Source organism: Copadichromis virginalis, linkage group LG7 (assembly GCF_057382275.1).
Source record: "Copadichromis virginalis isolate Kocher_CV1m ecotype Utaka linkage group LG7, C_Virginalis_male_GT1.1, whole genome shotgun sequence".
Lineage (NCBI taxonomy): Eukaryota > Metazoa > Chordata > Actinopteri > Cichliformes > Cichlidae > Copadichromis > Copadichromis virginalis.
The window spans coordinates 12497210-12524864 of NC_140624.1; the positions used below are offsets into that span (position 1 = coordinate 12497210).

At 40.8% G+C, this 27655-nt stretch overlaps 1 protein-coding gene across 1 annotated transcript; it reads right to left on the minus strand.

Annotated features, from left to right (window-relative positions):
• Nucleotides 1-1077: 1077 nt before the first annotated feature.
• LOC146704555 (RNA polymerase II elongation factor ELL) lies at nt 1078-26257 on the minus strand. Its single transcript, XM_085461773.1, has 12 exons — nt 26080-26257; nt 23255-23302; nt 13750-13877; nt 11846-12000; nt 9654-9895; nt 8558-8682; nt 7065-7179; nt 5817-6273; nt 5281-5344; nt 4731-4902; nt 4570-4614; nt 1078-4276 (listed from the first exon to the last, which is right to left on the minus strand). The coding sequence occupies exons 1-12, from the start codon at nt 26215-26217 to the stop codon at nt 4166-4168; spliced, it is 1800 nt and encodes a 599-aa protein (XP_085317899.1). The 5' UTR covers nt 26218-26257; the 3' UTR covers nt 1078-4165.
• Between the last annotated feature and the right edge of the window lie 1398 nt (nt 26258-27655).

Below are 27655 nucleotides of genomic sequence, written 5' to 3' on the forward strand. Positions count from 1 at the left end.
CACTTTAGTGACAATGGGACATAAAAAAAACAAAACCCTTTAACAGGAAGAAACCTCACCTACCAGAAACCTGGGCACAAAGATGCCATGTGGAAGAGAACCAAGGATTAATAATATAACTAATGATTAAATGTAGAGTGGTGTATAAATATATATATCAAACATTCAGATGCAGGGTCAGAGTTTGCATAAATAATAAAAACACATGGATTCATCCTGTATTAATGAGGCTGGTATGTAACCTACAACCACAGTGTACTCTGATGACTACTTGTAAAATAATATGCCAGGCCGCTCCGAAGGCAAAAGTACGTCTAACCCACTATTCTAAGGAGCTTGGAAAGAAAAGCGTCTGGACTTTTTTAAGTTTCTTGAAGACGTTTAACCTGTAATCCGAGAAGCTTATTCAGTTCTAAGAGCAACTGGTGTACGCGTGGCACAGCAAAGAAGAGCCATCTCAACGGGACAAGACTCAGCTGTTCATCTGCATCTAAAGGACAAACGTCACTCTTTCCTGGATGCCAATTTTCACATTTTGGACAGAGAAGACAGATGGTTTGAAAGAGGAGTGAAATAAGCCATCTATGTCCACTGTGAACGGCCATCTTTGAACAGAGGTGGTGATTTACACACCAACTGTCTGCCAGCTATAATCCTGTTTTGAGATCCCTTCCCAGACGCCTTAACGCCCACTCACATCAGTATATCACATGATAGGGTGGGGCTAGGTTTCACTATGGGTTCATCAGAAACCTTGGCTGATTGTGACCTACACCCGTTTTCACACCTTGGCTCCTGTGATTAGGTAGGGGATCAATAGGGCTTAAAATCTGGGACTCTACAACAGTTGCTCTTAGAACTGAAGAAGCTTCTCGGATGAGAAATGGAACGTCTTCAAGAAACTTAGAGAAGTCCAGACGCTTTTCTTTCCAAGCTCCTTAGACTACAATGACCTGGATGACTGCAACCTTCACAGAAATACGTCTAACCCAGTACTGCTTTGTTTTTAAAGCAGACGCTTTAAAAACTGTTCAAAAATGGAGCAATACTGCCCTCTTGAGGAAGTATGACGCACTGTTGAATTGAAAAGACCTTTATTTTTCAATTTCACCGAGACAATACACATTTTTCTTGAAAGCTTTTCTCAAGAGGATGACATGATAACGCATCCACAATCAAAAATTGCAAAAATATATCCTGTTTCCCTTTCATCGTACTTGGGTTTTGCTGTGTAAAGAATGAACAAACTATGCAGAGATGAATTCAATAAAAGAACAAACACAACATAATAAATACATTTGCTCTCCTAGCTAGATCAAATGCAGTGATTTCTAAAAGAAGAAGAAGAAGACGAAAAAAGGGTCATTTCACATTTTATCATGGCTTTTTTTTTTTTTTTTACCAATACCAAATAATATGTGGAAGTGGGTTGCCAGGTTGGAATCAAAACCAAAACATAAAAGTCCAGGCTGTTCTTTCAAATGCACATGTGAGCAAATATCAAGCAGCTTCTATAATTTTGGAAAAATCCAGCTTGTCCTAACTGGAATAGTTACGCATTTCAAAAGGCATCTGAGATTAACTTTATCAAAAAAAAGATGAAAAAAGCACTTTGAAAGTGGCACAGTGTTAAACTACAAATTTATAAATACTGCAGCCCCAAGTGTCCTTTTTCCAGAATACCGATGATGGTTATATGTAGAATCACTCTGCTCTTTGAATGAAAGGCACCTTTAGTAGTTAGCTACTGTGACAGTACAAAAAACAGACAGCACTTGAAAAGCACCTTAAAAAAAATCAAAGGTGTGGTTTGCCAAAAACACATTTAAATAAATGGAACATTTATCTTCATGATACTGTGATTTTGCCCAGGAAGTTTCACCTCTTTTACGGTTTATTTGATCATTGTAAAAGGTTCTTATTTGTAAGTGTGAAGCCCTTCATTTAATAGAAATAGTTAAATTGCGACTTTAAACTCTCGTGATCTAGCTGGTGCTCCATCCTGCCAACAGTAGAAACATTTTAGTACCTTTCTTGTGCCAAATACAAATAAACTGTTTTGTATTTTTAAGAGCCTCTTGTGTTTTATTACCACTGAAGCATCTGCTGCTTTTTTCTAGTACCAGCACAAATGCTACGGGTGTTTATCGCGTATTTGCTTGGTTGCTCAAACCAGTAAATCTTAAAGAGATCTGGTCCTGAGAAGATAACCAACCAGGCACATTAACTAAATGATCCCTTTTCTGTGTACTGGGGCTTAAGGAATCTAGTTCTGGTAATACTGAATGTTCAAAGCTGGTGCTTCCTGGGCTTACAATTTTCCCCTTCCCCAATCATCAGTGCAGATAAATGTATCTTTCTTGGAAACTTTCATATGTGCCGAGACAGAGGAAATGTTACTAGTCTAAAATCCTTCAAATATATCAGAGTACTGAATGAATTAAAAAGAAACAAAAAAGTGATGATTGCAAAATAGCAAAAAGACCCCACCGTCTATTTGCACTGACAGAATCAAGAGGACCTTGGTTTTGCAATGATTTCTGCAAATATTCCTCCTGATAGTGGTGCTTGCTAGGACTGGACGTGATTATCTGACAGATAACGAAACGACAAATGAAGCTAAAAATACAAAAACAACACAGATAAGACAACTGCTGCACAACACCTATCCAGTAACTGAGCTATCCTTCAAACTAAAAAGACATTTACAGAAACAGTCTGAGCTGGTTAAGCAGAGGCAATTTCAGAACTGGGGTACCAGGATTGTGGAAATGTCAGACATAATGTACATGTCAAGGCAAATATTGGCTTCATTCTATCATTTTTAGCCACCTTTAAGACAACTGTTGTTAGTATAGCTACACTGATGCAAATGTCCAGAGAATACTGAAATCTGATCTGCTTATTTGCACTTTAGGCTAATTCGGGTGAAATAAAATGGCAGGTGGTGGTTAAATGAAAACATCTAAAAGTCTCGCCAGCAGCCACTAGAGGTCAGTCTGCTCCTTACACGCAGCCGAACCAGAGTGGTTTGAACTTAGTGAGCGACCTACAGTGCCATACTCCCTGTGGGGCTAACAATTACACAGTAAAATTTATAAAGGCTTTGCTGTCGCATTCAGCAGAATAATATCAAAATGTAACACCCACTCAAGTAAATTATGCTCTCACCCCATTTTTTTTTTTAAAATAACCAAGGTGTAAACACAGCATGCTCATGTATGTCAGTAAACCTGTCACAAAATAAATTGGGAGAGATTTCTGAATCAATAGTTGTTTTTTTCCTCACTAGACACTAAAAGGCAGTTCTTGGTACTGTAGGCTACATGTGGGTGAAAGTGACAGAAACTGTGCACAAGCACTTTCTCGAAAAACCAACGTTATAGCACTGCGAGGAGTCGTTTTGTGGCATTTCAACATTCTCAGAAATGAAACAGTACGCTAGCAGAAAGCTACAGGACAAAATCCATCATTGAAAAAGCCTAAAGAAGCAGATTTTAAAGAGAAATCGACTTTTCAGGGTCTCAATCCTGCAGAAAAGGTGTCTTGTGTTGTTGTTGTCTCGTCGTAATGAAATATAAATTAATTAGTAAATTATGATCTAGTCTAAAGAGAGAAACTGTTCATGGCACGGTCCTATCGCTGTCAATATGGGATCTGATCATTGACTGATCAATCATCATTTGACTTTCTATCAGCAAAAAGCGCATAAATCTCTCTATTTTTAAATATAAAGACTTTAGTAGCATTTGTTTCCCCTCTAGGACTGATTGTACCATCACTTTTAATACTTAAAAATCAACACTTTTTTTAAGGTTTTTTTTTAGTTCAGATGGGATAAAGGAGAATTTTTAGGCTGGAATGATCACACCCATTGGCTTTCACCGTGTCACGTTTTACAGCAGAAAGAATCCAGCGGCAATCACAGCTGTAAACCAGATGGTGTCGAAGGGTAACATCGGATCATGAGTCCGTGGTCTCGGCCCGCTTTTTGGGAAAAAAAAGAAAAAGAATAAAAGAACCTCGCTCCTCGATTACATCAAGACCAAGGAGTAAAGTGAATAGTGTCTCAGCGGCTTCAGGACCCATCCGGGCAGTCTTTGGGTCTGTTAGGAGTCTTTTGGTCCAGTCGTATTACACCCTGCCGAAGGGCCGAGGCCGATCACTACGAGAGTCCCTGCGCTCTGTCGTATTCTGTGATCAGGCCTTTGATATGCGACAGTTTCTTATGGAGGTACTCGCATCGCTTTTTCTCTTCCCGATACCCAGGAAACTTCTGAAAGAAAGAGGAAGAGAGTCCAGTTAGATGTTGTTGGCTTCAACCTGATTTTATGAGAAGATGCTTATCTTTGCTTATCTCTGATTATCAGTAGATAAAGAATTTTTAAAAAGAGCCATCGATGCATATCAGCAATAAAAAAAAGGAATGGTTTGATATGAAGATAACGTGGCTAACATATCTTAGATGATGTCTTGAGATAACTCTTTTAAAACCAGAATATGTTTTTGTGGTTCTTGCACACCACTGAATAAAAGTGTTTAGATAAAAAAAACAGCAATAAGTCTTACTTTTTTGTACTTGCGATACTTCTGTAGTATTTGTTCCTCCATAAGCTGAAAAAGCAAATATAAGAAAAGGTGTTAGTGTGCCATATGATCTGATCTGTTTTCTATTGCGGTGATTTACAAGAAACGGAGCAGCTAGAGTAGCCTCCAAAACCGGACAGTACCTTGTACTCTTGTGTTCCTGGAGAGAGAGTGTTGATCTTTGAGCCCAACTGAACAAACATCTCTGTTATAGCCCCAATCCGGTCATGAAGAGCTCTGTATTCATCGTACTCGGCGCAGAAGTCCTCATTATACTTCTGACGCTGCTCCAGCGCAGTTATGATGCTGTATTTTCTAAAGAAAAGGAAAGAAAGAGAGGAAAACATTGACATTTTTTTTTAAAAGCCAAGAAGCAGAGCCATCATTTCCTGTGTTTCCAGTAGGTGGCACTGCACATTGGCAGATTTCAAGGCCCGAAATGTAACTGATTACAGCCTAATATGTTGACCAGATGTACGAATAAAAAGCTTTTTTTTAAAGTAATTGTCAGGGAAGCTTTGTGGCATGTTATTTAGATGTGCATTTTTTCACTATATATAAATATTTTGAAGCTGAACTTCAACAGTCAGCCAGACTCTGAAACCTAAACACCTCAGTGAGAGATGAATCTCTTCTAAATCTGGTAATATGACATAAATAACAAAGCCGGACACAGAACATATTCAATCTTACGTTAAATAATCAGGCAGATCCTCTGCTGTGCCACAGCTAACAGGTGTTTTCTCTCCCTCATGGCCTGTAGATAGGAAAAACACACACATCGAAAAAAGGTTAAAGCGCACTGCCAATGCAAATGTGATAATGTGGCCATCATATCAAGGCTGACGGACTCATTTATCTCTGTGTCTGATAAGATTTCCGAGCCGAGGCAAGCGGTGACGCCAGCAGCCCCGAGTAGGAGGCAACCGCTGCCTGCTGACTCGCTCGACCGTAGGTCACACAGCTGTTCCACAGTCAATCATCAACAGGCTAAAGACAGGGTGACAGTGTGCGAGTTTTAACCGCTCATCTAAAATCATTAAAATTGAGAAAAATATATTGATTTCTCCTTGTGGTCTTCCAGAAACAACATATATAAAATATAGAAATTCTAACAGCTGAAGGGTTTCGTGGCCTGCACAAATAAGACTATAATGATTGGTGGCTGAACAATAGGAAACGCGGAGGGTGACAATAACATGACATTTTATAGTTTTATTGCTCTTTACCTTGGAGATTTTCTTGATTCTGCTTCAGGTCTGGGCTAGTTTCTATCCAGTCTGCTTTCAGGCGTTCTCTTTCTTTGTCTTTGTGTTTTTTGGATCTTTTCTTTTTATGTTGGCTGTTGGTGAACTGCTGGTCATTGCACATGGAGGTTTCAGTGTGCGGAGGCTTGGCGGTGGGTGCAGTCGGAGCTGCTTCAGTCCTCTCCGCTTTGGGAACCGTGGATGACCCGCTGAGTTTGTGTGGCGAGTACAGACCGTTTGGGCTCCCCTGAAGATGATTGTTGGTTTTGTCAAACTCTGTTTTAATGTGTCCGCTAGAGTTTCCATGACTAGAGGAGCTACGAGCCCCATTGGTGCCAAAGTCAGCATGGGAGGGCGACTGCAGAGGCTGGCACTTGTCTAATAGCCTTTGTCTTTTGGGGGTTTGAATGTTGGATGGGTCCAAAGCTGATGGGCGTTTCTGGGGGAAAAGAAAACACAAGTTTGCAAAGTATGATCAGAAATATTCTTCTTACTTTATGGTTGCTGTTTTTTGAATTCATTTTAATTCAAAGATTGGCCCATTTCAAATGCCTTTACATCAATAAAAAGCTACAGCAAGCAGCACTTTTGCAAAAATTCCACAATATGTGACGATTACAGTCAGGCTCTGGCTCAAAGGGAACAAAATCATCTTAATAGCATAAATTCACACATTAAATTTGTTTAATTTTAGATTCACTGTGGATGGGTTGAAGGCTGCTTATGTGAGAAACATGTTGTTTGATGTTTTCTCTGCCGAGACTAGTTACTTGGTGGAGTCTGGTTGTTAACAATTGCTCCTTGCCAGGAAACAATCTGGCACATAAACATGTTAATCTACCCAGATCCAGCTACATGTGCTAAAGGGAGAAGTTTGCTGTCAAGGTCTTGAAGGAGAAAGGAGCTTTCAGCTGCAGTTTGGTTAAGTTTAAGTAAACAAAACTGCAAAGTTAAAGAAGAAACAACAGCATGAACAACTTTTTAAAGAACACAAAAGAAGAGCATAAAACCTTGAAGGCTAACTTTTCCCTTATTTAACATAGAGGATACAAGACTGGTGTCAATTTTTCCATATGCCCAGAGCGATATGGAAATATGCATTTCCCTAAATGTCAAACAATATCCATGTTTACACGGTGTACTGTCAATCTGCATAAGAGGAAATTCCCTGTCTATTCTTAGTCTAATAAGACAGAAGCAACAGGGGGGGGAAAAATTACGTTGAATTACCACAGAGAGAGTTTTGGCAGGACTGAGCTGTGAAGGAGAATCCCCGGGGGTTTTGTGGAATGAATGGTTGGACTGGGGACTCTTCAGCTGGCTGCTGTGGAGTGGCTGAAGCTTCCTGAGGAAAGATTGAGAACACAGCACCTTCAGTTGGACAGCAGCTTCAAGGTAAATTGCCTGTGAAGCTAAACAGGAAGAGCCAGTATATAAGTCACAACGTTTTCTTTGGCAGATTCCTGAGCAAGCACATGAGAAATTATCATTTACTTTGATGTGGAGATGACAGCCTTTTCAGAGAAGCTCTAATCATCAACCTTACAAAACTGCATTTTTCTCCCTCCTCGTTTTGCTTTTTGCACGTTTCTGTGGCACAGTTCGTGTCTTCGGTGATGAAATCCACAAGGGGGCAACCACAAAGACAAAACACAGGCCGGTGTAAGAACAATAGCAGCTGATTTAACCTCTGTAAGGGTAAACACTATTTTCTGGTAATCTGCTTCCTACAGCTCCTTCCTCAAACAGATGCCACTGCATAAAGTCACTTCCCCCAGTGGTTTCAAACCTCTTCATTAATGCGCAGTGCAGTTCAGAACAGATTAACATCAAGAGGTACATGAGAGTAGTAAGAAAGCCTTCACAGCAAGGACCTTCCCCAATGCACGGATAAACTACAAGGAAGAAGCGTACAGTTTGCACAGTTTACAGTATGTGCACAGCGTCACAGCTTTATCACACTTGGCGAATCATTCGATGACTACAATTGTAAGACTTTTACACTCAGTGGGGGTGGTGAAAAAAACAAGGGAGATTGTGCAATCAGACAACAGCACTTCTTCCAAAATTCTCATGAAGCACATGGCCTGCATGTTGGCTGGCAGGCTGAGGAAATGCACGAGGGGTGGAAGCTCACCATCAACAGCTCAGCCTTGCAACTCTGAGCGCTCCATGCTAATGCCATTTGGCAACACGGCGCAGGGAATATTTTTCTGCGCTTTGATGTGTCCATTAAGCGATTCATCAGTGCGGAGAAGTAGCTCATTTAGTAGCTCCTCTTTCAAAATGATCACAGCAGACTTCTACATCAATCCATTGGCCTTTCGGTGTTAACGCCAGCACTGTCACAAAGCATCTATCGCTTTCTTCTAGCCTTATCTGCCTACGAGAAGTCTCTGAAAATCTAAAAAAGAACTTGGGGTAATGGACATATGCTTCATTTTATGCTGCCAGTCAGACACTTATATTCGTGTGATAATGGACTAAACCCAGCAGGCGGTTAGTTTAGGATAATCTCCTTCCAGCGCCCCAGTTTTTGTATAAAAAAAGGAATAATATATTAATTTGTGAGATGCCAGTGGGTGGATATTTTATCTTTACGCTGAGCTGAGCTGGTTGTTTACCCTGTTTCAAGTCTTAAGCTAACCAGTTGTTGGTTTTCTAAAACATTTTGCTTTTTAAAGTCTCTCAATGGAAAAAATACCTGAAAACTTAATTCTCACCTGATCAAAAGTCGGTGGATGAGCTGCTTCTCCTCTTCTAGATATCCAGGCCATTCTCTCTGGACGTGTCTGTAGAGCTCATCCTTCAGAGAGTAGCTGTGGTCTTTAGGGCTCAGTTTAGCAACCTGAAAACCCCCAAAGATTTCAGTCAATCCACAGGAAAAAAGAGATTGAGTATAAAAATAAAATAGATCCAGCTGCGTTTGGCTTTATGTGTAAGTAAAAACAAAAACTACCTGTGTCTGATAAACAGTTTAACCCTAATCCCGCTGATACAAATCTGCCCAAACCAACCACTTTCAATTTTGAAAGTAGTCAGATCCCAGCTGGAGACAACACGCCCCCCCCCTTCCTGTCAAAACACAATCTTCTCGTCCAGAGATAATTAAAGCAGAGCCCTAATTACAGCTACCAGCGGCGGCACAGTCTCGATGATTGCAGTGGGACACTCAAACATTGTGAGCACAGGAAATATGCCTGAAAGAAACTAAACTGACGTCACTTTCTTTTTTTTTTCAAGCACAGTTTTTAGCTGCATAACACTAAGCTAGTTATAGCGGGTGTATAAATAGTAGTTTACTAGTAAATTGCATGTTGGGCTTTTAGATAAGATAAGATAAGATAAGATAAGATAGAACTTTATTAATCCCTCGGGTGGGTTCCTCTGGGAAATTCGATTTCCAAAAAAAGCACAGCAACGACCGAAGTTACAGTTACAGAATTGTTATATATATATATATACACACACACACACATATATAAATACAGAGACAAATATAAATAAAATATACAAAGGGGATAAATAGAATAAATAGGAATAAAAAATAAAAATACAAGTGAATTGCACATTTCAAGTATTGAGTCTATTGCACTGTTGACTATTTACAAAAAGTATTGCACAAGGTATTGTACAGTGAGGTGAAGAGGCACTACAGCTTAGTTGTTTTATTTATGTTTGCATGGTCAGTCTTTAACCTGATAGGAAAAAAAGCAGCCTGGTTTGTATTCACCTGAATTTTTTTTTTACTTGTTGCATTTGAGGAAATTTCTCATTAGTGGGCAAGGTGTTTACATAGCATTTTACCAGATATCTCACCTCTTCCAGTACTGAGGTCAGGTCAGCCTTGTCCTTTGGAGTTGCCCGCTCCCTATCCAGCCACAGCAGCAGCTCGGGTTTCCTGTAGGGCTTTAAGGCCAACAGATGAATGATGCGATCCCTCAAAGGCCGGTGTGCCACAGGGCTGGGAACCAGGCTCCTCTTGTTGTTGGGGGAGTGCTTGTTGTTGCTATCTGAGCTTGACACCAGACCTTGTTTCCGCTGGACCTTCACACACTTGCCTAAAGTCAAAACAAAGCAGCTTACTTTGATTAGAGATAGGAAATTAAAAGGTTATCGGTGTAATAATCTCAGGCTGATGAAAGGCAATACAGTCGCTACCCTGTACAAAACTTACAGATTATAACTGATCTGATAACAGGATTCACAGTTTCCTGTAATAGCGCAGCCAACATGTTGGGGCTAATCCAGTCCTCAGGCCAGATATTCAAATACAACCTGGTTTTGAAAGACCAACCTGCGAGGGAGTAAGTGTCGCCAGTCCCCTTAAGTGTAACGCAAACGAAGCACATGCACGACTTGCAACGCTCTCATCCTAATCGGGAAAAAAAGTTTTAACGTGTAAATAATTTAAACACTGCGCTCTCTGCACATATGCAGAGGCAGTGTTCTTTAGAGTGGAAAACAGTGAGTGGGTTAGATAGCACGCTTAGCTGCCGTGTAAACAGGAGAGCGTTTAAACTAAAGCAACTAACAGAGAGAACCTTTCTCAGTTGGACCGAGGCAGGCAGTGCTTATGGATATCTACAGACTGTAATCTCATTATAGCTGTAACACATGCTTTGAGGTTGCTGTAGGTCAAACACTAACAGTGCTTTCACGGGGACAGTGTGGCAGACTGTGCTGTATGTACAGATGATGCTTTACAGCACAGTGATAATGTGAAAACTGCTAATATTTACACTCTAACAGTAATTTGCAGTTTTGGCAGTATACAGTATTTCATGCTTCTTGCACAAGCTTGTTCCAACAATTTACCCATGTCGTGTCAATTTTAGGCAAATATCCACCCTGCTCTGAAACAACCTGTAGTGCAACTTTCCAGCAAGCAGCGACTAGAGCCACTGTTTCACAGCAATAAATTAAAGCAGCGCTTCGGGGAAGTTTTAAGATTCTCAAGGAAGCTTTGCTGACTTTCCATTGTGACCTACTAGAGTTTACACGCTTTGCAGTAGTGCGGGTGTATTTCCGCACAATTACCAAACAGCCTGAGATGGAATTGTATGCAGGAAATGGCTCAATTTATTTTTCTTTTAAGACTTTTTTAAGCTTCCAAGCACCAAAATGTGTGTACTACTGAACATAACCAAAGATTAAATCATACAATACAGTCCAAATTATGTACATTTTTCTATTGTAGCCTGCATTTAGGAGTTGATGTATAGACTCTTTTTTTTCCCTGTACAGTGTAACATTACTGTACCATAAAAAGACAGCAAGTTACCGCAAAATAATTGTGCAGTCTCAACTGCATGCAGTGCATACTGCGATCCATTTCTTTCCCTCTCTGCAGGAGTGTCCAGGAGACGGTACATGAAAAGACATGTTTAACTGAAACTGGATATTCTGTAACTGCACCAGGATGTCTCCAGTGGTTTTTGACATTTATTATCTGAATACACACGTAAAAGCCTCAAATCATAACCTAAGCTAACGCTGGGCTTGAATGCCACCAGGCCTCAGTCAGGAGTCAGGCACAGATCACTACAGGTTGTGTGTGTAAATATCTATTTAGGTGTTTTTAGGAAATTTATAAAATGACTAACGTTTCAATTTGTGTAATTACATTTTAGACAACTTCACCAGCATGAGACCTGTTAGCGCATACTTTGTGCAAACTCAATCACATTAATGATGCTGGCAGGGAAACTGGCAAAGTGCCTGAGCAATTATGTCAGAATGAAAGCAAGAAGAAGAAAAAGGTTCTGCTTTCACATGAGTAACTGCAACACGGCACTTTGATCAATTATGTGATAACTTTATTATGTGATAGCACCATATGGTAATTATCAGAAGGATTAAATATTAAAAGGTGGTGGTTTCAAGGCTTTTCGGGAACATAAAAAAATTCCAGTTATCTGTCCTTGATTCCTAAATGCCTGAAGGCTGCTGTGTAAAATGAAGTTGGAAGACACAAGAAAATATCGACGCACGTATTGTAAGAAACGTACTTGGGCCTGGCTTGATCTCAATTGCTGACCGGCTCCAGATGTCCTTCTCCACCTGAGACATGCGCTCTCGGGTCGTCTGATAAGAGTCGTCTGTGGCGCAGACTGTGATCTTGTCCTGAATGCTCCCCTGGCCCTCCAGGTGATCCCTGCCCTCCCTGTGTAAAGAGGGAGGGAGAATTAGGAATTCTAACTGTCACCCAGCATTTTTTTCAGACACCATTAGGTGCTGGAAAATACCAAAATAAGACCAATATTTTCCATTTTTTAAAACTTTTTTATGTTTCCTAAAATGTGATAAATTCTAGACTACTGTGCAAAAAACCTGATTTCAATTACCTACCTTTGTTTACTTTCTACAGTTTTAACTTGAACACATGTCTGTTATTTGAATTACAGTGTTTTAGTAACGATAAAAATACCTAAACACTTACTTGTAGCACATTTGTAAATGATCAACTCCTCTAGGATTACAAGAAATCATCAATTGCAATCCACAGAGTAATATCACCACTAGCTAAAGACAGAAAAGTTGCCAGCATCAATGAATGAGGCATCAATGAGGGAGGCACACACAGACGAGATGTTTGTTTATTTGTGGTTTATCCATCACAAGCTGTTCGATAAACTACATTTTTTGGAGATATGTTTCTTGGAGATATTTGAGAGAGTGCACGCGGTGAAGCTGAGTCAACAAACAGCAGTCATTGTGCGGCTGTTTTTGTGCACGGCCTGTGCTTTGGCCGGGTTTTCCCGCGCTGCATCACATATAAACACCATTCCTTAGTCAGATAAAGAGACAGTGAATCATTGCTTTTGTATATTTAGTGATGTATATCTTTCTCTTGTGTCTGTTTCACCGTGCACATCCTGCTATCCCTGGGGCAGGGATAGCTCAGTAGGTAGAGTGGTGGCCCCATGATCGGAAGGTCGGGGGTTCGATTCCCCTGAACAGCTACCCTGAGGTACCCCTGAGCAAGGTACCGTCCCTACACACTGCTCCCCGGGCGCCCAGTGGCTGCCCACTGCTTCACTGAGTGAATGGGTTAAATGCAGAGAGGGATTTTCCCCAGGGGACCAATAAAGTACACCTTCTTCTTCTTTACCCTCGCGGAGCGTGGCAGACAAATAAAGATAACATTAAACTTGCTATGCCACCTTGAGTGCAATTAAAGCTTCCCAGCAAGTATTCAAAATAACATAACAAAAGGACAAAGAGACAGATAACCCCATCGCTGGCTCACCAACTTGTTTGACTACAATAAAGTCGCAAATACTATTGCAAACAAACATACTAAACAAACATACTGCCAACCCTTTGTTCCCTTATGCTCTCTCTATTGAAACTGTATGGATCTATCCACGCACCAATGTTTACATCTGACATTTGGTAAGACATAAAAACATAGAGCTGATATCTTTGATTAAATTCCATGTGTCATTCATTTGTCACTTATATCCCATCCATTCATTTTAGCAAAACATCAAATGAACAACTGAAAGGAAAAAAAATCCTGTCATTGTTCCTCCATGACTCTGTGCCAAATCTGGTCCGGTTACCAAGTTAAATTCTTTATAACAAATATTATGAAGGCTTAATGACTGTATTTCTAACAAGCTGCTCTAATGTAACCTTTTAACAAACCCTTTAACCCGGCAAAGCATAAACACTACTTCTCTGTTTTCAGTTACGTGTGGTCACACCTTTGAGGTCATGGTGGCACGACAGCCTCTGGGTATTTTTGTAGTTGAATAGAGCCTGACGGTGATTCTCTGCCTGTTGTGGTACTATTACCAAAGAGAGAGGCCACTGTTTGGCCTGGTCCTGCGGTCTCACTCTGGTACCAAATTTACTACAAATTCCATTCGTGGTCGACTCTGGAAAGAGTTATGTGTGTGTTCCTTACCCTGAGACATACTGATGAATGCAGTCGAAGCTGGACTGAGGCTTGTCTTTGCTGTCACTGGATAGGTAAAATGAGAAGACTCTGAATCCATCTGGAGACTCGGGGGTCGGTGCGGGGATCTTTACGTACTATCCGAGACAAAAGAAACAAAAACCATGAGTTTTAAAAAACATTGATTTACAGAGTAAAGAAATGCTTATGATCAAACGTTTAAAAGCCGGTCCTTGGTAATCATTAACAGTTCGACAGTGTTCTCTGACATGCTTGAGTGTGTGTGTGTGTTTGCGTGTGCTAGCATTGCTAATTTAAGAGCCGTGTTATGCAACGACCATGTTTTATCTCCCCCAGATATAGCCTCAACTCATTCAGTGTTATCTCAAAAACACTACCCAAAGTAAAGCAGCCAAACTTACAAACTTTGGGGTTTATTTTCCTGATCTCAGTGACACCTAAATAATCTTTTGTTTGCGGCCCATAACAAGAGGCCTCCCAGGTCACGTATGATGACCTTTAAGTAGTCACAAGAAGAGCCTGTTCGCGAGGCACAACATAACAAAAGCACAGTGGACAACCTTTTCACTCCGGCGATAACCTCTTCTGTCACAGACTGTCCACGGCTCTGTTCCAACAAAACAAGCCAGCAGGTTGAAGTCTATTACTTTTAGAAGCCTGTTACATAAAATGACCTGAAAACCCACTTCCACTGAAAGGATAGTTCAACTTAGAAAGTCATTAACCAACAGGTAATATGTCCTTTAAAGCACACTGGGTAGTGGCTCTCTGCTACACTGCCTGCAGCTGTGTTTCAGCCTGAAAATGGGCAGTTTGGCACTTTTGTTGATAGACTGTCCTAGATTCAGATGAAGCCCGTGATTATTGCCCATGCTTTGCAAACACGAGTACGTGTTCACTGATGAGTAGGACTAAATGTTGTTGTTTTTTTTGCCTCTTCAATGGCAGATCCAGTAAAACTCCTCAGGCCAAAGCATGCAGTAGTTTCTTTAAGCACAAGTCTCAAGAAAAAACAAATGTCAGTCAGATGGACTTCTTTAGTTACCGTTCATGATTGATTGATGATGAGCTGACTGAGCTGAGAGCGCTGTCCCCCTGGCAGATGTGGCTGGCAGGACTATAGCTGTCACAAATGCCCAGTCATGCAGCAAAGCCATAAGCACTTTTTTTTGCAGCAGGGAGCCAATGAACAGCTCTTCTCCTCCACACCCCTCCTCCTTTTCTAAAAACCCAAGGCATGCCATTCACCCCACCCCCCATCTGCCCCCAGCTTTCCCTCATGCGCACCCATGTCAACACAAAACGCAAAGCAACACACAAGGCCGGGGACAGTTGAGACTCACAGCTGACCATTAATTTTGACCTATTTATGTCTGACCGTTAACATGAAGAGGTAAAGCAGAGCCCTGCATATGTCGGCTTTGCTTCCCCCCCCCCCCCCCCCCCCCTTTAACAGTAATTAGAAATGATCAGCCAGAAAAGCATCAAAGTGAGCAGGCATAAGAGGCGAGGCACGTCCTCGGGACCAAAGAGTAAAGTAGTGGCTGCCACGACCAAAATTATAAGTCAACAAAAGTCGCAAATTTGTTTTTAAAATCAGGGTACGGCTAAACAAAGGCTTTAGGATAAAGTGAGGTTGCACTTGCACATTTAGCATTGCAATACTGCCACCACGTCCCCTTTTTCAGTCACTATGAGCCCCTCCAGCCATGCATTAGATCTGCCTGTCACCCCCATCGGTGCCACCTTGCACACTTCACATTCTAATTCTAATCAATGTCACTTAGGTCAGACTGTTTAGAGGTCGCCCCCCATTTCATTCACAGCTTCCTTTTCAAGCTTCATAACCATATGTCTTTTAACCCATTAGTTCCCACTTCCTGACTTCTCGAGGAGAGCCTTTCTACGTAGCCGCAGGATAACAAACTTTAAAGCGCCAGACGACTATAAAGCCTGAACAATAACCATAGCTCAGTTTATTTAAATATCACAAATTTACAACAAACATCAACCTAATTGTAAGGTTTGTATTGTAAGGTAAAGCTCATACAACATTAGAGACAGAAACAGCAACCCAATAATCCCCTATGACCAAGCACATAGTGACACAGATGTTTTATACTGTGCTTACTTGCTTTCTTAAATTATCAACTAAGAAGACCGGTGACACTCATACCTTAGAATATATATGAAGCTACAGCTACACCAAGTAGCTTGCCTACGTTAGCAATAAAGCTCAGAAAAGAAAAGAGAGATAATGTATCTATAGCTAATCAGCAGTAATTGTGGAACTATCACATGACCCACGGTCTCATAATTCCAAGAAAAGCTATCAACCTATATCAGACAGGAAACAGTTAATCATGAGAAAAGGTTAGCTGGTATCAGTTAACTTGTAGAGGCTTGATGACACTTCCTCTTTGCTTTGAGAAAGTAGGAGATCTGAAGAATATCACTGAGTATGCAAGATTAATGCAAGCTTGAATATCAATTTATTTGTTTATTTGTTTATTCAAGCAGAGCATTTGGAAAAATATTACAATTTTTCATTTAACATTTTAAGTCCAACAGCTTTTTGTAGCTAGTGAGTGATATCATGGATATTTTCAATGTGGAATATGTCCAACTAAATAATTGTCTTGCACTTCTGTGAATAAAAAACAGAAACCAAGAACTACAATTTTAGTGCAGAAATTCAACCACCCTTTTATTTTAACCCTTTTTTTTTACATTTCGGAAAATAAGGTTTGCGAGGCCGCGACAGATCATGATGAAGCGCTCAGTAAGGGTAAGTCGCACTGAACCTAAAAATGCGAGTCATTTACTTGAAGAATTTAGGAGTCACTGTCTGTTATTTTGTAGACACATCTGCAGGCACTTGTCCTTTACAGCTAATCATGTATCTGCGTCTTTGGTGCCTCCTGAGTTTGAACAAGTCTCAGAAGGAAAGTGCACAAACATATGCCTAATATTATTTCTTTAACTGCTCAAAAATGACTAGAACAACACTGCTGCTACTTTCTTACCAAAATTGATTGTTTGAACAATAAGTTTTTTGTATGTTATCTTGTAAAAGCTTAGAGCACTAAATAACATTTTTCTCTGACTTGTTACCTGGTTAAATTGCTACTTTTTTGCTTTATACCAACAGCAACTAGTAGTGCTGAAGTATCAGCAAATACAGGTTTATCTGTTTATAATTTTAAATGCTGCAGAATACACTAATTATCACAGTCAAGTGGACTTTTGATGTGGTAACTCAAGGATAGAACTTGCACCAACAGGTCTGTTATCCCAAGGCTGCTGTCAGTCACGTAGTAGGTGTAGATTTACATAGAGACGCTGAGTCATACACATATGGAGCTTTGGCCTGATCCCCTGAGGCCGCCAGTGTGTGTGTGTGTGTGTGTGTGTTGTCTTTTTGTCTTTTTTAGGCAGAGGAACCTTCACACCCTGACGGGTCACACGGAAGGAGAGAGGTCAAATATTTGACTGTTTCGGTGGAATGTCAACAGAGAGGCTATTATCAGTCAGAGCTCAACGCTCAACGCTGAACAAACAAAAATACAAACAAAAAGAAAACAAACTATCCAATCAAAAAAAAGAGTGTAATTGGAAATTAATTATAGAAGATCCACACACAGCTTTTATATGCAGCTACTAACTCAGAGATAAATGAGTAGCTAACATCAAAGAAAAACGCAGCTCCATTACCCAGAGGTCACTGAAACAATATTTACTTCTTCGTGTGCTTGCTGCTAATGACTTTTCATTTTAGTTCAGTACTAGTGACAAACTATCTCGAAACAGTTTATTCTAGGGGGTTTAGTTGTGTTAGGAAAATATGTCAATTGAATTATTAAAAATGCGCTGTTGAATGCCATTTGAATATTTTCTGACTTCTGTCTTGATTCCTGCTGTAAAAAGTTCATAATTATGGAGATAACTATTAATTCAGGGTTACTTGTCCGGTTCAGAACGTGGCAAAGAATTCATTAAATTGCTTATGTGCTACAGTATTCCAATTATGATTGTCGAGTCCTTTAATCTGACGATTAATTAATCAGAGAAAAGCTTAATCGGGTATTACTATGATCAGAGCGTGCTATTAACACGTGTCAGTTTAATATATTTGAGCAGCTTAATATTAAGAAGCACACAGCGGTGAGAGCTGTGTGCAGCACTGCTTCTCATTATTATGGCGAGAGTAAAAGTTTAGCTGGAGGACAGTTACAGTTCGAGCAACAAAAAGGCGAGCCATAGCACCTTGTCAGTGCGGCCCCCCCATCGAGCGCACGGGCTAGTACAATAACTGCCTCTGTGGCTGTAGCCCAGACACATCTGCTACTCCAGGCCCTGTGTGCGGAGATGTCAAATACTTTCAAGCTGTTTTAAGGTGTGAACTGGACTGGAACAGAAAACCTTGGCAGGGGTCTCAGCAGTTGAACAAGGACAAAGGGCACCGATGGTGATGTCCTTGTAAAACTTCATCTGTAACTCCTCGAGCATGTTTAAACTGCTCATCTTTGATGAGGTTAAACAGAGTTCTTAACCCTGTCTTTGTGTGACAAGAGCGAGGGGGGGAAAGGGATCATTAATGAGATCTACGTTTGCCCACCTCTGTGCTACGCGCAAGCCAAACATCTGCAGAAAAAGATGAGAGGATAGTTTTTCCTCTCTTTCTTTCTTTTCTTTGCTCTGCAGACGAATGCGAGGAGGCCAAGGTTCCCAGCTCTGGTATTTGGCATGGTGGCACTGAGCAGGCGCCTGGATATGTGATTTACTCTGAAGCCTCTGCCTCCTGCCCCTGTCTGTACTGACACTAGTAACCATTGTCTTCTCATCTGAGCCTACTCAGCCATAGCTGCTCTGTGAGCTGCCCATCTTTTGTTCTAGCTTCTTCCCCCACAAAGCTGAGTGCAAGGGCCTGTCGGGCCGCCTGGATTATTCATGAACAGCAGGGACGTGTGGCTGTGTGTGTTGTTGGGTGGTAAAGGGAGGGATTGGGGGTTTGGGTGTGTGCGTGGAAGGGATGGGGGTGGCGTTGACTCCCAGTAGAGCCAGTGCATGAAGGATGGCCCTAAATAGTCTTCCTTTAGGAATGTGTATCTCAGTAGAAGAGGGGGATGGATCCTGACTGGAATTAGTGTACTGGTTACGTTTCTTTTTTTTTTTTAAATACAGTTTAATATATGAATGTAACTTAAGATTGACAGTAATAATAAAACAAAGGAGAGGAATTTGTTATTAACAATCATTTGTTACAGTGTGAGCAACATATCCACTGTGACAGTTATTAAAATCAAAATTACATACCCTCAAAGATTCATTTAGACCTCTTACAGTGTGAACTGAGCTTTCAGTGAGGGTGGATGGATGTGGCGGTGATGCTTGAGGATCTATTCATCGAGGGGGGTTGGTAGATACAGGAAAAGCAAAAGAAGCGGGGGTGGGGACTGATGGGAGTTGTTGTGGGGATATGGGGATGGGCAACTGTCGAGCAACCCCCAAGGTACTGCCTGTTATGCCAAGCAGAATCAGTCTTTTTCCAAGAAGCTGAAGCTAATCTGTCATCCTCAACAAACGCTCCCTATCTCAGCACCCCTGACACCCCCACCCCTTCTTTTAGGTGCCTTCCTCTTCACACACAGAGGGATGGAGACGGCACTTAATAGCCTTCAAATGTAGAAGAGCTAGGCTGCTGTTTTCTCTCAACACAATATGTAAACTTCCCAAATAAATAAATAAAATCTACTACACACATGCAGATTGTGTTATTCTGCAAATGTGTTCCCCTTATAATCCAACAATCCACTGCAATCACTCTGCTTACACTCCCATTACTGGACTGGTAATCCTATAACAATTCCCTGCCTTGAAAATGAGGTAAAACGAGCAAATAAACATTAAATATCTCCAAAACTTTCAAAAGAGATGAGCTGCAGGGCTGTCATTTTGCAAGAACTGGAATTATCACTATACAGGTTCATACTTCTGACTTAAGCCACTTTAAGAACCTTGATTCTGGTGGCATGCAGCATGACCTACAGCGCAAATCATCCCGGAAAACAGTCACATAATCTGATGAATTTCTTTGTGGAACCACGTCTCAGTTTCTGGTGCCTTGCAGATATTTTTGTTAATAATTTATGGTTGAAGGCTTTACTTGTTCACTTTGGGGATATGGAGCATAATTTAACAACAAATAAAATCTAAATCTGCAAATCTGTTTCAGTGGAGTCATGCGTTATTTCTGAGTTTCCTAACAAGGCACTTGCCTCTTTGGAACGTAAATGAACTGCATAAAGACGCAACACGAATGCAAAACTATTTGTGTTTCTAATCCTGAAAATTCTGTTTGACTCACTTGCACGTTGCCACCTTATTGCCTGTCCAGCTTGAGCCACTGATTCATCTTTTCATCACTCTTGTAAGCTTAAAACACCGGTGTTCTTCAAAAGAAGCCAAAGAATACAGTAATGACAGAGAAGCTAACTAAAAAAAAGTCCTCTTTAACCCTAGGATCTCATGGGGCTTGTTCTAAAATATACTGTATGATCTAAAAATCCCAACTGCATCTGCACAAACACAGTGGGCCTCAAACGGGCAGAGAACAGAGGGACTTTTGCTTCGCTTAACACATCTGGATGAATAGAGCGGCGTGTGCCCTTTCAGAAACACGTGGGACAACTCTCCCTCTCACCGCTTTGCCACTGGGAGAGGACAGCTCTCAACCACATTCCTGTTATTGTTATTCTAATTAGGTCCCAGAAAAAAAGGGGGGAGCGAAAAGAAAAAAAAGGATGTGTGGTGTGCATGCACACATACACTCTCCCACAGTGGAAGAGCTTATTTGCAGTATGAACGCGAGGCGAGGCAAAGTGGTGCGGTGACAGGGGAATAGAGTCAGAGCAGCCATGTGTGAGATAGAGGCCCTGATGGTCTTGCAAGGATTCAGCCAAGGCATGGGGTGAAATGGCACAATAATCAAGAGGACAGGCGGGAGGGAGGAAGCTAGCTCTGCCTTCACACGCAGTCGTCGTGAGGATATCTTAAGAGCGCCTCTGCATTCCCTCTCATCCAGCGCCACTGTCTGTACGTGACAGCTGTGCACATGAAAACAGAGCCATAAACAAAAACAATTACTCTGGCAACTCCAGTTGACCGTTTATGCACTGCAAAGGTAATAAAACCGACGTCACAGCTGACACGGCACATCGCACACGCGTTTAAACGAAATGGCAACAACAGACGTATTAGACTCATCAAGCCTTTTTTCAGTGCTGCGGTATAACATCGAACAACTCTACACTACAGCTTTGCAGGATAATAACTGAGATTTCTTATAAATGTATGAAAACATGAAGGTGCGCGCATTTAATTAACAAGCAGCTAACCTTTACCTATCAGTAGACTTTAGCATGTATTAAATAAAACAAAGGCCAGGTTCTTTTCTTACTAAATGGATATACGTCATGCCAACAAGCAGGCAGCATTGCCAGTAGCACAGGAAAATAAGCACTGGGATGTGAAATTCCAGACCATGGGAACCCAGACCAGCTCCGAATATATTCCTTAATCCTAGTGATGACTTTTAAGGAATCCAGAATGTTTCTTTTCAAACTCTCTTCTACAATGTTCTTATTGATTCATCAAAATATGCTGTTTTTCCTTTTTTTTTTTTTTACCGTTTTCCACTCACTGCTCCCAAAGTATTGTCATTGATCAAACTCACTCACTTTCCTTTCCTCCAACAACATGCAGTTTTAAATCTGTTTGTCCAAATTAAACAAGTAAAAGCAGGGGTTAGCTAGATTCTCCTGTTTTTTTATAGTAATTTGTGTTTCATAGTTGCCTTGAACACCAGATTCAGAGTCCTGTTGTGTCTTTCATTGCATGATTACAAGCTTGGCAGACAATTTACAATAGTAGGGCAGAATGCCGCAGGGACAGAGGGAAAAGCAGCCGAAAACCTCAGCGTGCTATTTCTTGATAGGAACCCTGGCCCCTGATACCACGCAGCCCTGGACTGACGCCAGGACGGTGATTTGGAGAATTCTTCTGGTTTCTGCGGCCCTGGAAGTGCCCTTTTTACAGGAAACGTGACATGAGCCAGCAAGGACAAACATCAGAAAGAAGGCAGTCGTGGCTTTTGTGATCAAGCTCTACAGTTGGCAGCTGTCAGCAGACGCATGACCTCTTGGACCTCATGTTGCTTTTGGGGAAAAGGATGTGATCCAGCTAACAGTTAGCAAGTGGAAAGATAAGGGGAACGTCTACATCTGTGATGGTGAAACCCTCCAACCGACACAGATACTGGATGTCCTCTTGGTCTGTTATGTGCCAGACTGCCATGTTAACCAGCATCCTCCCCCCACTAACGGCTTAATATGGCCTCCCCCACCACCAATGGCTGCCGCTACCTCATTAATGCCCAATCGTCCAGCTCTGGGACTATTGTCGGAGGGGGAGGGAGCCCATGCTTGAATTCCGCAAAGCAATTTGAATATGTAATGTGCCAGCCAAGATATAATCACCAAATCCTATTCAGTGATTAAAGCACACTTAAATTGCACTCACTTAACATTGCTACACAGAAAGATGCAATAAGCTGGTTAATCTGCTGCTGGCTTTACAGATGTTCCTTTACATGTTTACATTCATCATTTGCACTTTGAACATATTTTGCACATTTTCTTGGGTAAAAATTCCTCCACTTGTTTACCACCCCTGCTCGTCAGATCTTTCATGTCTGCGCAGAGACAACAGGCGTAGAGACATGGGGGGCTCCCTGGGGTTTGCCAACTCCCCTTCCTCCTCCCCCCTCCAAAAACAAAGCCTCCCCAGTTACAAGCCTGACCCAGTAACCTGGCTAGCAGCCTCGGGGTGTAGCACACCCTGTCTTAGGGCCCATGTGAGCACACAGGGCTAGCATTTGTGTACAGAGCAAAGTCACTTTCGTCAATGCAATCGGCTCTTATGGGGATTAGAACAGCTCCTTTTAGACAGGGCTGATTGTGTGGTAAATGTGTAGAGGCCTAGCAGGCAGAGCTCGGGAGGGTGTAATACTGGCCGGGCTAATCTAGCCGGACACAGGCATCTTTCTATACAGTCACTTCACAGGAATGGCCTCTTACTTTCAGCACCAAGCCATGATATGTATCTGATTTCTGTACATATACGTTTAGAGAAAGAAACAGTTGACACAACTTATTGTGACTTGGAAAATGACTGACACCTTTCCCTCAAACTAGGTGCACTGACTGCTGTTATTTTCTTCATAAAACAATTCAAGGCAGCAAAACCCATCGACCTATGACAATAAAGTCATCCAAACATTTGGAAAATCACCACCTCTTCAACGATGTGTTCTTAAGAATCATATAAGACATCTTCCAGAGGAACTGTCATAAGCGTGCTCCACAACAAATCAGAAGTAATTAGAGCGTTCAGGTTCTCAGACATCAGCGGGAGAGTATGCAAAACATCTTACCCCTTGGCTCCCCTTGAAGCAAATCGCTGGCTGATTTGATAGTGATGCCTGAGGAGAGAGAGAGAAAAGGAGACACTGGTCAGTGATTGAATCAACAGCTCATGCATTATGAGTAAAGAAATACCGCCATTGTTTCTAGATAACTGCTGCTTGGATTAGGGAACTTAAAACACTAAAATGTTGCCATCACTCCCAGCTGCTCAGATGCTTCTTGCTTTAATCAGAGGAGAGTAATGTGAGCGTTAATCGTTCCATATCCTTCAAAAAACTGTGCTCATGTCAGTCGGCTGGCCGAGCGCGTTTGTGCGTGGGTGTGCGTTTCGGCTGATTTCCCCTCTAAATGAATAAAAGGCTAAAAAGCAGATCCCAGAGGAAAGACAAAGTACGCTCTGAAACCAATTATATGTCTTTGAAAAAAAAGCACTTTTACAAGCCTGCACTGTGCTGGAAATACTGTACTGGTCTCCAAGACCACAGTGAAACCTGGCTTAAGCTCCTGAACACAATATTGTTTCTCTCCCAGCTAAATGATAAAGAAATATTTGAAAAATCCCTTTAAAAATGAAGCCTGCTTTTGAGTCGACACGACTCCCAGTAAATAGCTGGAGACTGTTATCCACGAAACACAGCTTTGCCTGTGATTGACAGGGCTCGTAATTTATTATTAACAGCTTTGAGAAATGTCTTCGCTATTGAGTATTGTTGTAATTTTCTTCATAATCCATTAGCTTTTAATATTGAATGGAATAATAAATATTAAAGCACATAACACAGCCGTAAGGCTAAATCTAACTTGTTAAAGGTCCAGATTTGATCATTTACTCACTAAAAGAGTCGCTGTTTGACAGAATTGAAATAATTGGTTAATTGAAGTGCTTTTATAACACGTAACTAGTGGTTTTACAAATGTCAACAGACTGTTTATTTATTAATTAGCAAGATTTCTTTGAGGGGGTTGCCAGGTCGAGGAAAAGCCCTCTGACTGATGTTTATTGTTCTACCGCAGTGGCATTTAAATCACATTTATTAACAACTGCAAACATGACGGCTTATTGGAAAACGAAGACTAATGGGTGTTTAGTGACGGCTCGTCACATTTAAATAAAACTAAAGGAATTTATTACAACTTGGGAAAACATAAAGTTGTTACTGATTTGTAACTTGAAGTATTAGTAAAAATGTTATTGACCTTTAGTAAAACCACTGTTGTTTGCTAAAATGGCACCTATTACAAAGAGCTGCAGATTAATTCATCAACATAAAATAAGCAATTGTTCTTATTCTTATTTTTGAGCAGAAAGCAGCAGTGGTTTTCCTTGTTTCCTTAAATACCTGCTGGTTTTTGGTTAATTATGATTTTACAATAATGTTATAACAGTTGTGACAAACTGTTATAACATTATAAAATGGTTTAGTGCATTAGATCTTCAGCTACAGACCTTATTTGATAAGCTTTTGTAGTTTCCTTAATAAAATCATTCTCTAGCTTGTGCTTTATAAAAACACATGTATGAAAAGCATAAATAAATCATAACTAGTAACAGGAACTCTCAGGTTGCAGCTCCTTGGGACAACATCTTTCACAGCTCGGTGGGAGACCAGCAGTCTAAAACCGTATTTACTATGGGTGGTCTCTGACTTGGAAAACTTTTGCAGTAACCTCTCCTGCCTGCCTGCCTGCTGTGGCCTGGGAGAAGCTGTCAGGTCTATGAGCTCTGGAGTTTACTCTGCTTCACAGACCAATGAGCTCCGGAGATGGGCAGGCGTCCAAGCGCGTAAAGGTCAAAAAACAATACACAAGAGCACAGCAACAACTTGCAAAACCGTGCCACGCCGACCCAATGCGTACTACACAGCTGATCCACCGAGTCCCAAATCCAGAGTTAGTTTTGGGCTGTTGTCTTTTATGGTCCGTGACCGGAAATAGACTTGTTTTGATGGTTAAACAGGAAACAAACAAACAAGAAATATATTTAAGCAAATATGACTTCAGTCATAACTGGGACTAACTGTCTTATCGAGCATTGCTCTGGGAAAGACAATTTAGACAGACTAAATTATCCCGGTCTAATCTAATGGACCATAAAAACAATAAAGCAGTCTCCAGATTCGGAGCAGTCGAATAATTTGCTTGATAGCTTGTTCATTAATTTATTCATCAGAGCGGAATAGACAGGGAGAGAATAAAGCCTTTTAAAGAACATTTAATGATCGGCAGGGACAGTAAGTAGTGCGCATTTGGAAACGCAAAGCAGAACTTATGATACCAACAGAGGACGGTAGTAGTCCCCAACCACATTTTGTTTATAGGAAATCGCCTGCGTTTTCCCATAATCTAAATGTACATATATTTTTAGATCTAGTGTACTGACACACGAAAACAAGCCCAGGGGATAACCACAAACCTTTGTCATAAAAGAAATCTAATACCTTTTGGTTTTCAAGCAGATTACGATTTGATAACTTCTCATTTTCTGTTCAAAACAAAACAAATTTCTCGGATTACAGGAAAATTCAGTCACCAGAGTGAAATGATTTGCTTGTTATAATCACAATAAATCATGCTCAGCCTGCCTTTTACTGTAACACAGCCAGAAGAAAGTAACGCAGTACACAATTATCTACCAAAACGCTTTTGTCGACAGCATTTGAACCGTCTGTAATCGGGATAAGTGGGCAAACTTCACAGTTTTCTCCCTAAAATAAGGAACTGTCTTATTTTCATGCAGGTCCCGGAGTTGGGAGGCGATTCAAAAACAAGAAAATATAGAGAGGAAAAAAGACACACAAACTCCAAAGTTGGTGAACCTGATAAATTGTCTTACCTTCAAGTTCTGGTAGGCTTCGAGGGTCCGGATGGCGGTGTCAGTGAGCTTGACGTGGTACAGAGTTTGATTCGGGGTGTTTTTGTTGATTTTAGCACAGGAGAGCCCATACCGATGCTCCTGTCTCAGCGCTGCCATTTCTACAACTGTGAGCTGCTGCTGGCGACATTCTGCCTGAAACGTCACCGAGGAGACGACCGTCTGTGGGCGGAGCTAACACACACTTACAGGAGCACGCACGCACGCACGTACACACGCGTACTTTCGCTTTCGAGAAGTTCCAGTCGTCGGACACCCCGGTCTCTTTTTATCTGCTCTTTGATCCGTTCGCGGTTTGGGGTTTGGTCGAAGTTAATCTCATCCACCGGGGTTTTGGTAAATGCATGTCGTGACTGTTTGCAACGTTAGAATAAGGTAGACTATAAAAAGTTACACCTGATGGGATGTTAGCTGTAATTTATGTTTAATTTCAATAGCATATTTTCGAGTTTTAACTGCAGACAGCAGACAAGTATAATAAATAGTTAACCTGCCAGTCCTTATATATATATATATATATATATATATATATATATATATATATATATATATATATATATAAGGACAATTATATATATATATAATTGTATTCAGATAATCTTCATTTTAAATTTAAGAAAATAATATTTATTGACGTGTGAGGACCTGGAACCAAACAATTTTTTGAATTATTATTATTATTATTATTATTATTGTTATTATTATTATTTCCTTTAAATCTGGCTAAAAACTAAAGCAAGTATTAAAGAAATTCCAAACCAAACTCCTTACATAAAAACATGTGTAGCCTATCTTATCTCCATATGGCAGAAATCAAATAAGCACTTTCATTCATTTCTTAACAGATAACTTACTTTAGCTGCTGATTAAAGAGCACAGCCAGCTCTTATTTACCTATACATATTAGCCAGTTCTCTACTTGAGGGTTTACAAACTATTTGTGAAATAAAAGTGTGATCATAAACCACTTAATAGGGTGTATTTTGCAATGCTTCAGATTTTGGTATTGCTGTGTTGATATGGTAAAATGATAAGTGGGAAATAATTTTACAGTGATCTGTTATTGAAACAACGTCAGTGGGTTATTATTTTCTGGGGTTTTTTTCTGTTACATTAGCAGAAACCTGATAGCATTGTATTATTACCTGTGAACGATAGTGTTGTTGCCCCACAGCCAGAGGTTCCTGGATTCAGGGCAGGGCGTTTTTCCCAGCGATTGAGCTCCCGCACTCATGGGCATTGTCATGAAAGGGATTTTAAATCCAAAAAGTTTCACTTCCTAGTTTTTAAAAAAAAGAGCAGAATAGTTTATCACACTTTTTATTATGAGATAAATCTAATTGGAAGTGTAGAACAAAAAAGAAATCTCACTTTTCCAAATATCTTGCTCCCATACATGTTTGGACAAATGCTTTTGGGCCACACCTCATAATCTTCAAAGTCAGAGTTTTTCAGTCTTGTTGCCACAGTTGTGTCAAATCAAGCACCTTAGCCATGCAATGGGCATGATACTATAACACAATGCAACCAGTATAAG